The 12,452-nt window shown below is 43.5% G+C and overlaps 1 protein-coding gene across 2 annotated transcripts in view; it reads left to right on the top strand.

Moving 5' to 3' along the window:
• The window catches only part of CPT1A (carnitine palmitoyltransferase 1A), a 78,769-nt gene extending 66,380 nt beyond the window's left edge, over positions 1–12,389 (top strand). For both annotated transcript variants that reach the window (XM_006131643.3, XM_075928332.2), the window contains exons 18-19: positions 8,780–8,872; positions 9,443–12,389. In XM_006131643.3, the coding sequence (XP_006131705.2) occupies positions 8,780–8,872; positions 9,443–9,529 (180 nt within the window). In that variant the 3' untranslated portion in view covers positions 9,530–12,389. The remainder of the gene's footprint in view (positions 1–8,779; positions 8,873–9,442) is intronic.
• Positions 12,390–12,452: the final 63 nt, after the last annotated feature.

Genomic DNA, 12,452 nt, shown 5'->3' with positions numbered 1-12,452 from the left:
GCTTTCATTCCCTCTTATTTGTGTTCATTGACACATTTCCATTTTTTGCTGGAACACTGGAAATAAAGTAGCTGCAGATTGAGGTTCATGTGTTCTGTAGTTATCTATTTTTGTTAGATTCCCTCCAGTCAAAGGTGGAGATTGTAGTACATACGTTGTATGATACTGTATTCCCTGAGGAGCTAATGAGCCTGAAAATAGCTTTAAATCACATTCTTGGTATGATTTTATCTGTTCTCCAGTACAGTAAGATTTTTTTTAATTGCAGTGCCAGGGGTAATCTAGTTAGGAGGATTCTGACTAGAAAACAATTTTTTTCCAGATAAGTCTTGCCTACCCAGCAATACTCAGTGAAACTTGCACCTCACAATGTTTGAATCTCTAAAAATCCTTCGAGTGCTTGCTCATATCTATTCCAGTTTAGTGTACGCACACCACATGAATGGATGCCAGAAAGTTTTATCCTAGCTGTTACCTGTTGGATCAGGTGTGGAGCCCCCTGCAGTGGCACAGGTGCAGTGCACTATATATATATGACTCTGCCTACTCAACCAAACCTCAGTTCCTTCCTACTGCCAGTGGTGGCTATAGGAATTGTGGCTCTCTTGCTTTGCAAGCACCACGTGTCCCTACCGCTTATAGTTGTTTGTTTTGTAATAGTTCTACTTAGTAGTTGTTTGTTAGCAGTGGTAGGTGAAGGGGTTTTCCCCCTTCCCACCTGTGTTCCTTTTGGAGAAAGTCCTAGGGCTTCAAACCCTGTGGGTCCTGCCTCAAGTCTATGCCAACAAGTGACCCCAATGACTCATGTTTCTGGTGCCTGGGGGAAGCCCATCAGGCTGACAAGTGCAAGACCTGCAAGGCCTTCAAACTACATATCAGAAAGGAGTGGAACTTTCACATGAAGCAACTCCTTACAGAATCCACTTTTCGGCCTCAGATGCAGGATCCAACACAAAGCAATTTGGGATGTTAGCAAGTATTCGACTGGAGTATTGACTACTTGCTCCCTCCCCCCTTGCTGTCTCTGAGAGACAGCAAGGGGGGAAGGAAACAGGAGCTGGTGCTGGGGGAGAATCGGCCAGCCATTTCCCCCCAGCACCATCTCCATAGTGACACCTGCGCTGTCTACCTCCCCCTCTATCAGAGGCTGTGGGGGGTGGGATAGAGAGGCTGCTACTGGGCTCCCCCGTGGACAAGGGCTGCTGCTGGCAAGCAGCCCCTGTTCGTGGCAGGCAGGGTTGGCTGCAGGCAGAGGCTGCTCTGGATGAGGACTGGTGTTGGAGCAGCCCCTATTCACAGTGGACAGTCCTGGCCACCGTGAACAGGGCTGCTGGACTCACCATGAGCTGGGACCGAGCAGTCCCAGCTCTCCCTGGTCCGGGACTCTGCATTTTAAATGTAGTAAGAGCCCAATGGCTCTGCATAGCAGCTCTGCACAGTGGTCTGTAAAGGTAGATAGTTAACTGCAATTTAACATCCCTACAGTGCACCTCCTTCAGTCTCAGAACCAGCAGGAAGAAGGGACTCTCTTGGCACCAACGCTTTCTGAAGGCCTCTCCCTGGGGCCACTCTCACTTCCCAGTGTGGTCTTCTAAGATGGCCAAGCTCTTGGTGTCAGTGGCTTCTCCTGCTTCCTCCACACCTTCCATGTCAGCAGGCCCAGATGGACTATGTTCCAGAGGCACTAACGTACGGAGCTCCTCTCATGCACGGAGCCCTATCCTCTTGGACTCTGAAGGGTGAGCTATTAGTGATTGGTCCATCCTCCACTCTGGACACCTTTGAGGCTACATGGGGCTTCATCGAAATGACTCTGTCCTAGGACAGGGCCTCTGATTCCTGCTAATCTTCCCAGTGGAAGCTGTCCATGATGGGCCCACCAGTTCCAGTCCCAGCATCTCCCCACTTGAAGTCCTGGCGCAGTCACATGGAACACCGCCAATCTGACTTGCAGAATCGGTCGCACTCATGGCACCGTTCTTGCAGCCAGTCGCCTCTGAGCTGCTCTCACTTGAGAGCATCAGCAGCGAGCAGATCTTGTTCATGTTTGGGGTCAATGCAGCACTCTGACAGTCCTGATCAGCACCAATGATCTTGGCACTGCTTGAATTCTGACTCAGCTGGGCACCATTGGCACTGCAGTTCTTGCTCCCCGTGATCTCAAAACCTTGCTCACCATGACACCGTCCCTCAGAGCAGCGCCACTCTTTGGAGCATGTACCTTTGTCTCTGCACCGCTCCTTGGAGCATGCATTCCCACTTCAGCATCAGCTCTTGACACGCAGTATTCTCAGCACTGGTGCTGATTGCTGGGTGCACCTCACATCACCCGGCACCATCTGTGAAGACTGGCTCAGCCCCACCATGGTCTTCTCATTTGGGCTCTCCCTTATCTTCCATATTCTGTGCCAGACCAGCCTATTGTGTGCTTCCCCCATTTCTGCTGGTCCACAAGGTGTTCCTCAAGCTCTGCAGACGGGAAATGTTATCCTGATAACCCCGGCCTGGGCCCTTCAGCATTGGTACTCCACCTTCCTGAAACTGTTGGTACAACTGTCCATTCCACTCCTACTCTCAGACCTCATTACACAAGGCCATGGCTGCCTTTGCCAACCAGACCTATGCTTTCTCCATCTCGCAGCATGGTGGCTTCAAGGCTGAATCCCTCTGAGCAGGTCCATCAGGTGCTTCTCAGCAGTAGGAAGCCTTCTACTAGGCTCACGTAAATGCCTAAATGGAAGCACTTCTCATGTTGGTGTCTCCAGCATGCACTGGTGCTCTTGTTGGCCTCTATCTATCAAGTGCTGGAGTACCCAGTATCCCTGAAGCACCAGACCCAGCAATTTCACCTGGCAGATGTTTTGGCTTTCCACCCAGGAGAGACTGGTTGCTCTGTTTTCACGAGCCCTCTGGTTGGGCATTTCCTCAAGGGCATGGATAGGCTCCACCCACTGATCTAGTGCCCAGTCCCTGCTTGGGAGCTCAGCCTGGTCCTCTCGGCACTCATGGGTCCCCCTTCAAGCCTGGATATCTGTTTGCTGCTTTACCTCTCATGGAAGGTGGTTTTCCTGGTTTCCCTCACCTCTGCCAGACAGGTGTTGGAGCTCTGCGCCCTTACGTCAGAACCCCCATACGCTGTTTTCCACAAGGACACGGTCCAGCTTTGCCATCCTCCGGCTTTCTTCCCAAAAGTGGTCTCTAGCTTCCACTGCAGGGAGGACATTTTTCTTCCCGTTTTCTATCCTAAGCCTCACCTGAGCTCATGGGAACAAAGATTGCACTGCTTGATGTCAGGCAGTCTCTTGCCTTCTACATCAACAGGACTAAACCTTTTTGTCAGTTATTCATGGTGGTGGTGGACCAGAGGTAGGGGCTGCCAGTCTTGTTAAAGCACATCCTCCTGGATTGCAATGTGCGCCTGTGCGTGTTATGACCTCGCTAAGGTTTCCCTGCCGCCTCTCCAGAACATTCTATGTGGGCACAAGCCTCTTCAGACCCTCTCCTGGCTCATGTTCCTCTTCAGGAAATCTGTAGAGTTGTGACATGGTCCTTATCTCCATGCTGCACTACGCCATGTGCAACAGTCAAGACGCGGTGTGTCCTGGGGTGCCATGGTGCTCAAGTCAGCTGCACATTGACTCCGACCACTACTCCTGGGTAAGGCTTGTGATTCACCTAAGTAGGAGAAGATATGAGCAAGCATTTGAAAAACAAAACAAATGGTACTAACCTTAGCAACTGTTCTTTGAAATGTGTTGCTCATATCTATTCTATACCCACTCTCCTTCTCAACTGTCAGAGTAGCTGGCAAGGAACTGGAGGGGCAATGGATTGGCAGTTGTGGAGCTCCAGAGAGCTCCACAACTGATTCAACAGATAGCAGCTAGGATCAAACTTTCTGGCAGCTGTGTACACACCTAAATTGGAATAGATGTGAGCAACACATCTCCAAGAACAGTTACAAAGATGAGTAACCATCTTTTTCTATGGAGTATTTTGACTTTAGAAATGTTTCATGAAGCATAACATCTAGATTCTATATAGCAGTAATTAGTATCTAAAAGAGGATACTTTTGCCAACAAAGAAATGTCTCAGCCATGTGGATTTCAGTCTGTTCTTATTTGTCCCTTCATTTTTGCTCTTATTATGTTCAGTCACGTCTCTCATCATATTCTCTCTAGTTTTTTCTTTATTGTTTCTTTTTATTAGCCCCTGAATTATTTCTTCATTTCCAAATGGACTCCCCTTCCCTCCATTTGTGTTAACTCTAGCATCTCTCAAAAAACTGAGAGGAACTCGTGTACGGTTCAGAGCATGACCCTGGAGTATGAAAGAAGAATATTAGGGTATCAGACTGCTCAGCAAGAATGGAAGATGTCACTACATGCAGGGAGGATGTGTCACATTTAATAAGTAGGAGGTGGACAGCCCTTCCTATAGGTATCATACAGTCTGTCCCAAAGGGCTGCATTTTGATAACGTGGATGGTCATGTGCTGATAACACTGAAAGCAGATAATTTAAACTGTTAGAATCATAGAATCATAGAATAATAGGACTGGAAGGGACCTCGAGAGGTCATCGAGTCCAGCCCCCCGCCCTCAAGGCAGGACCAAGCTCTGTCTACACCATCCCTGACAGATGTCTATCTAACCTGTTCTTAAATATCTCCAGAGAGGGAGATTCCACCACCTCCCTTGGCAATTTATTCCAATATTTGACCACCCTGACAGTTAGGAATTTTTTCCTAATGTCCAATCTAAACCTCCCCTGCTGCACTTTAAGCCCATTACTCCTTGTCCTGTCCTCAGAAACCAAGAGGAACAAATTTTCTCCTTCCTCCTTGTGACACCCTTTTAGATATTTGAAAACCGCTATCATGTCCCCCCTTAATCTTCTTTTTTCCAAACTAAACAAGCCCAGTTCATGAAGCCTGGCTTCATAGGTCATGTTCTCTAAACCTTTAATCATTCTTGTCGCTCTTCTCTGTACCCTTTCCAATTTCTCCACATCTTTCTTGAAATGTGGCGCCCAGAACTGGACACAGTACTCCAGCTGAGGCCTAACTAGTGCAGAATAGAGCGGCAGAATGACTTCACGAGTTTTGCTTACAACACACCTGTTGATACAACCTAGAATCATATTTGCTTTTTTTGCAACAGCATCACACTGTTGACTCATATTCAACTTGTGGTCCACTATGACCCCTAGATCCCTTTCCGCCATGCTCCTTCCTAGACAGTCGCTTCCCATCTTGTATGTATGGAACTGATTGTTCCTTCCTAAGTGGAGCACTCTGCATTTCTCCTTATTAAACCTCATCCTGTTTACCTCTGACCATTTCTCTAACTTGCTAAGGTCATTTTGAATTATGTCCCTATCCTCCAAAGAAGTTGCAACCCCACCCAGTTTGGTATCATCTGCAAACTTAATAAGAGTACTCTCTATCCCAATATCTACATCATTGATGAAGATATTGAATAGTACGGGTCCCAAAACAGACCCTTGAGGAACTCCACTTGTTATCCCTTTCCAGCAGGATTTAGAACCGTTAACAACAACTCTCTGACTACGGTTATCCAGCCAATTATGCACCCACCTTATCGTGGCCCTATCTAAGTTATATTTGCCTAGTTTATCAATAAGAATATCATGCGAGACCGTATCAAATGCCTTACTAAAGTCTAGGTATATGACATCCACCGCTTCTCCCTTATCCACAAGGCTCGTTATCTTTTCAAAGAAAGCTATCAGATTAGTTTGGCATGACTTGTTCTTCACAAACCCATGCTGGCTATTCCCTATCACTTTATTACTTTCCAAGTGTTTGCATACGATTTCCTTAATTACCTGCTCCATTATCTTCCCTGGGACAGACGTTAAACTGACCGGTCTATAATTTCCTGGGTTGTTCTTATTCCCCTTTTTATAGATGGGCACAATATTTGCCCTTTTCCAGTCTTCTGGAATCTCCCCTGTCTGCCATGATTTTTCAAAGATCATAGCTAAAGGCTCAGATACCTCCTCTATCAGCTCCTTGAGTATCCTGGGATGCATTTCATCAGGACCTGGTGACTTGCTGACATCTAACTTTCCTAAGTGATTTTTAACTTGTTCTTTGTGTATCCTATCTTCTAAACTTACCCTCTCTCTGCTTGTATTCACTACGTTAGGCACACCTCCAGACTTCTCGGTGAAGACCGAAACAAAGAAGTCATTGAGCATCTCCGCCATTTCCAAGTTCCCTGTTACTGCTTCTCCCTCCTCGCTAAGCAGTGGGCCTACCCTGTCCTTGGTCTTCCTCTTGCTTTTAATGTATTTATAAAAGGTCTTCTTGTTTCCCTTTATGCCTGTAGCTAGTTTGATCTCATTTTGTGCCTTTGCCTTTCTAATCTTGCCCCTGCATTCCCGTGTTGCTTGCCTATATTCCTCCTTTGTTAGTTGTCCTAGTTTCCATTTTTTATATGACTCCTTTTTTATTTTGAGATCATGCAAGATCTCCTTGTTAAGCCAAGCTGGTCTTTTGCCATATTTTCTATCTTTCCTACACAGCGGAATTGTTTGCTTTTGGGCCCTTAACAACGTCCCTTTGAAATACTTCCAACTCTCCTCAGTTGTTTTTCCCTTCAGTCTTGCTTCCCATGGGACCTTACCTACAAGTTCTCTGAGCTTATCAAAATCTGCCTTCCTGAAATCCATAACCTCAATTGTGGTGGTCTCCCTTCTACCTTTCCTTAAGATCATGAACTCTATTATTTCGTGATCACTGTCCCCTATACTGTCTTCCACTTTCAAGTTCTCAACTAGTTCCTCCCTATTTGTTAAAACCAAATCCAGAACAGCTTCTCCTCTGGTAGCTTTTTCAACCTTCTGAAACAGAAAGTTGTCTCCAATGCAGTCCAGAAACTTATTGGATAGCCTGTGCCTCGCTGTGTTAGTTTCCCAACATATGTCTGGATAGTTGAAGTCCCCCATCACCACCAAATCTTGGGCTTTGGATAGTTTTGTTAATTGTTTAAAAAAGGCCTCATCCACCTCTTCCACCTGGCTAGGTGGCCTGTAGTAGACTCCTAGCATGATATCACCCTCGTTTTTTACCCCTTTTAGCTTAACCCAGAGACTCTCTACACAGCTATCTCCTACGTTCATCTCCACTTCAGTCCAAGTGTGTACATTTTTAATATACAAGGCAACCCCTCCTCCCTTTTTTCCCTGTCTGTCCTTCCTGAGCAAGCCGTACCCTTCCATACCAATATTCCAATCATGCGTCCCATCCCACCAGGTTTCTGTAATACCAATGATATCATAGTTGTATTTATTGGTTAGCAATTCCAGTTCTTCCTGCTTATTACCCATACTTCTCGCATTTGTATATAGGCATCTAAGATACTGATTTGATCTTGCCTCCCTGTTGTGCCCTGACCCTCCTTTCTCCTTGCCATTATAGGCCGTAGTCCCCCCCATTTCCAACCCATCTCCCAGTCCCGCACATTCAGCACTTACCTGTGGGCTTTGCTCACCTGCCCCCGACAAACCTAGTTTAAAGCCCTCCTCACAAGGTTAGCCAGTCTGTGTCCAAACAAGGCCTTCCCACTCCTGGAAAGGTGAACTCCATCTCCGCCAAGCAGTCCTTCCTGGAAGAGCACCCCGTGATCAAGGAAGCCGAATCCCTCCTGGCGACACCATCGTCGCAGCCAGGCATTCACCTCCAGGATGCACCTCTCTCTGCCCGGGCCCCTACCTTTGACAGGAAGGATAGAAGAGAATACCACCTGCGCTCCAAACTCCCTCACCCGTACTCCCAAAGCCCTGTAGTCACACTTGATCCGCTCAGTGTCACACCTGGCAGTATCATTTGTGCCCACGTGGATGAGTAGCATGGGGTAGTAGTCAGAGGGCCGGATAATCCTCGACAATGCCTCCGTAACATCTCGGATACGGGCCCCTGGCAGACAGCATACCTCTCGAGATGAGCTGTCAGGGCGACAGATGGGTGCCTCCGTTCCCCTCAGAAGAGAGTCTCCAACCACCACTACTCTACGTTTCCTCCTCGCAGTGGTGGCAGGAGACTGCTCAACCTTGGTGGTGCAAGGCCTGGTCTCCTCCACTGTGGGGGGTGACTCCTTATCTCCTGCTGAAAGTAAAGAGTAACGGTTATGTAACAACACAGTGGGAGGGTTAGGAGCAGGGGTGGAACACTGCCTGCTGCCGGAAGTAACCAGCTGCCAGTGCTCACCCTGCACCACTGCCTCCTCCATAAGTGGCTGGTCAACAGTCCCACATCCTAGGACAGTGACCTCCGTGGACTCCACAGGAATACTGTCCAGGAATTCCTCATGGCTTCGAATGCTCCTCAGCCTGGCCACCTCCTCCTGTTCTGTTTTCTAAATAGCAGTAATTCTTTGAACTGAAGCATGATTAAACATACATATAAATTTATTATTGCATTATAGCAAAGGTTATCAATGTGGGGTGTATTAAACTTTTTAAGGTGTTCCTGCAAGCCTTCTAACAGTAATTATAGTAAGGGGCCAAGTGCCAAGACACACCACCATTCTTGCAAATTTGGCCTGGCTGCCTGGTGTGACTCGCCATTCAGCAAGGGTGACAGGGAAAGTCCATTTTTAAAAAATGCCAGGATGAGGCATGGTTCAGAAGTAGTTGAGAATCCCTGCTTTAGTGAGATCTTGAAGTTATTTTAATACTTATTTTATGGAACAAGAATTGTGAGAGCCATATATGACTGTGATAAACTTATTGCTAAATACTTTTTCCACAGGTTGCTGATGATGGTTATGGTGTGTCTTACATTATTATAGGTGAACACCTCATCCATTTTCATGTGTCCAGCAAATTTTCTTGCCCTGAGACAGTAAGTGTGAAGTGAAGTTACAATTCTATTAATCTTTCCTGTATATTTGGAGATTAATTTGTGAAATGCCCTTTAACTCATATTTTTAAAACCTTTTGGTGCCAGAAACGTACAACCTCACATACAAAATATATTGACACCAAAGACTTCATTTCTCCCAGGTCATCTATATTTCCTAATATTTTGGTGTCATTTGAAATTTTTTGCTGATTTTCTTTTTTGTCATTTTTTCAAATATGAATCTATGAAAGTAATCCGTGATATGCCCAAAGGAGAAAATTTTTCAATAGAGACAGATCTAATTTCAAACTGAAATGCAGCAAAATTCTGTTTACAGAAAAGTAAGTGGATAATGGAGGAGGAGCCATGCTGGGCTAGTCCTCTTATATACTGCATTAAATTTTATTCATATTTTCCCTTCTCCTACTTCACTATGTATAGATGACAGCTTCAGTCCATAAATTTCAAAATTACACAACAGAGGAGGAAATAGTAAGAGTCACTTTGGCCACAGGGTAATAGGAGCAGTTCTTGCATTACAACTCTTCTTATATCTTTTTATTCTCTTAGGATTCTCACCGTTTTGGAAAAAACATCAAACAAGCAATGGTTGACACTCTGGCTTTATTTAACATTGCTTTAAACTCTACCAAGTGATTTCCTAATATCAGTGCCAGTCTCCTACCACTGGGGTGAGAACTCTTCTGATCAATGAATGAAAGAAGCAATGGTTGTAGGGGCATTTGAGTCACAATCATCCAGTGATTACCTGTGAATAAGGATTCACCACCTAGGCTGAGGTTCAAATATCCCATCACTCTGCAATAGCTCAGAAGAGTTTTCTTCCCATAAGGGATCACTTTTGACATTCTATGTGATTCTAGGGATGCTATAAGTCAACATCAAGTGAAAGATGTGTATTGTACCTACTGTAGGCCTGTCTCAATTTTGTGTACATTTGATAACTTTTTACTTAAAATCTGGGTCTACTTGTATTCCAAATGAGTGGACAAAATTTATTAAGACAACCTCAATCAGCAGAAATGTTTGAGTTTATATGTACGGATTGCAAAATGTCAATTAGTATATCATTGAGTGACAAAAGACTTGTTGGCATTCGTCTAAGTTGTCACTTTTTAAAGGTATTTCTTTGCATTGAAAATATTTCACAATCTGATGTAACCTAATGTAATGCACTAACTGAAAATATACTGTGCTTCTTGGAAATAAGTAAAAGCTATAGTGGGTGATAAAATAGTTGCATTACCCAAAAAGATGGCAAGTATCACCTATTTTCGTGTTTTGTAAGCATATAATTTGCTACATCTTAATTTTATTACCATATAAACAGACCTGCATGTTGTGTGAGCCAGTGCCTTAAACATGAAAGGCCTCAAACACAAAAAAAGCCTTACACTATGGGGTGCTTGTTTTTTGTGTTATAGAAATTTTCTGTGGTGAACAAGGAGAATGGGATTGTAAATTGAATTCTCAAGTTGTGATTTATTTAGGTGCAACACAGGGTAGAAAAGTGCATGTTCTTATACATTGCAATTTTGCTAAGGGCCCCTATGTGAAATGCCCCTTGAAAGCCCAGTCCCCTGGTAAAAAAATTGTTTTTCTACTGCCATGATTAAAGGAGCATCCACATTTCCAAACATCTTTAAAGGGAAAGGATTAAGACAAACAAATGATAATGCCAGAATGGGGAAATCTGGCATTCTCTGGTTACCTGGAAAGGCTATAGGTCAAGTCAGGGAGGACTCACACACAATTGATGAGGAAAGCCAATGGGGAGGGAAGGAAAGGTGCGGGGATGGGAGGAGGGGACTGAACAATACCACTTAAAGGTATATAATGGAAGTGCTGAAAGCAAAGAAGAAACCCCTCCAGTTTGCTTGCTATGAAATTAAATGAAGTAGGTTTTTGTGATACCTTTTCCCTGGGATTCAAGATTGTGGTCCTTCTAGACAGTCTTCGTATCACACAGAGCCTACGCAGCATAAAATGTGGCAAGTATTTGTCAGAGCAACTGTATATAAAAGGATCATGTAACACATGCAGTGGTGCTTAATATCCAAATGATACTCCAGGGCTATAATAACATTAACAGTCCTGTGGGAAAAAATGTTTAATTTAGCTGTAGACTGAAAATAGGAATATTTTCTGTTGTTTTATTTTGTGTCTGCCACTTTTTTTTTCCCCTCTGGGTTTTGCATGAGTTTGATACCTAAATTTGGGAAGGTAGGCCCTGCTGAAGATCACAGATGCATAGTTATGCAAATATTGTAATGCAGGAACCCAACAGAAGTGGACCAGAGATATTTTTATTGGATCAGATAGTGTGCAGGCAAGGAGATTATCAAATAAGCCTTACTGCAACTGGCAGGCATGGCATCTAATCAGACTACTGCAGCAACTTCACAGTGAGTTGTCCTTTTGCAGCTGCAGAAATCATGCACTATTTATGACCACTGACCAATTTGTATTAAATTAACATTAAGACATTAGCTTGTAGAAGATTTTTTTTTTTTAATTAAGAACATATTTAGGTTTTACTCTCAGGTTTTAAATGTTTCATATGTAATTTGTAGGTATTGCAGTTATCAATGCAATTTTACACTCCTTAAGAGAGTGTAAATATAATTGGCACAGGAAGACTTTGTTTTTATTGTACATGTTGAAAAGGGTGATAAGTTTCATGTATTTTTTATTTGGAGCCAAGACGTTCTAAACAGGTAAGGTTTGTCTTTCATTTATCTTAAAATGTCAACTTCATGTAAATAAAAATGTGCTCTTTTGGATGTAAATCTTAAAAATGCACAGTAGGTTATTAATAAAAAAAATCTAAATTCTCCCATACTCTGCATTATGTGCACTCAATAAAATTGCTCACAATGGTTTGCTTAAAAGTTGTATGCAAGTGACAATTTACCTCTAATTTTTTAAGAATGGTACACAGACTAAGCACTGTCAAGTGAAAATATTGCGAAAATATTTTGAAAAAATCTTTGCCTGTTACTAACATCTTCAATCACTGATGCCCATTCAAGCTTAGCATTACCTTCCTTAAATCACTGGTCAAGCAACAGAAATTGGTAGGAATAATAATATTAAATCAGTTATTACATGGCATTGAGGAATTGGCTGGACAATTCAATTGTGTATTTCCAGAATGTCTAATATTTAGCTTTTTGGTGTGATTTGGGAGACTTATTATTAGCTGTTAACATTTACCCTGGTTGGTAGCTTTCAGCCCTATTTTTAAAGGGTTTTTAATGGGAATATGGATAAGAGTGCCTGAATTTAGACCCACAAATTTGAAAATGTTCCTAATTTATTATTATTTGTACCATATTGATTTCTTATATAAGATTTACTAATTTGTTTATCATGCTCATTTACTCCACTTGTATGATCTTTTCATCAGTTATTTACATCTAACATCTATTTTGTTCTTTAATTATATTTGTTCTGCCTTCCTGAGTCTGAAAAATAAAACTTAAGGCTTTCACAATTTTCTTTCTGGAGTTTCCTTCCTTACCCTGGGCTGCCATGTCTCTGTTGGGGCTGATTGGTG

This window comes from Pelodiscus sinensis, chromosome 5 (genome assembly GCF_052426305.1).
Source record: "Pelodiscus sinensis isolate ZL-2025 chromosome 5, ASM5242630v1, whole genome shotgun sequence".
Classification (NCBI taxonomy): domain Eukaryota; kingdom Metazoa; phylum Chordata; order Testudines; family Trionychidae; genus Pelodiscus; species Pelodiscus sinensis.
The sequence above is the reverse complement of the archived record's forward strand: the minus strand, read 5'-3'. Positions and strand labels throughout refer to the sequence as shown.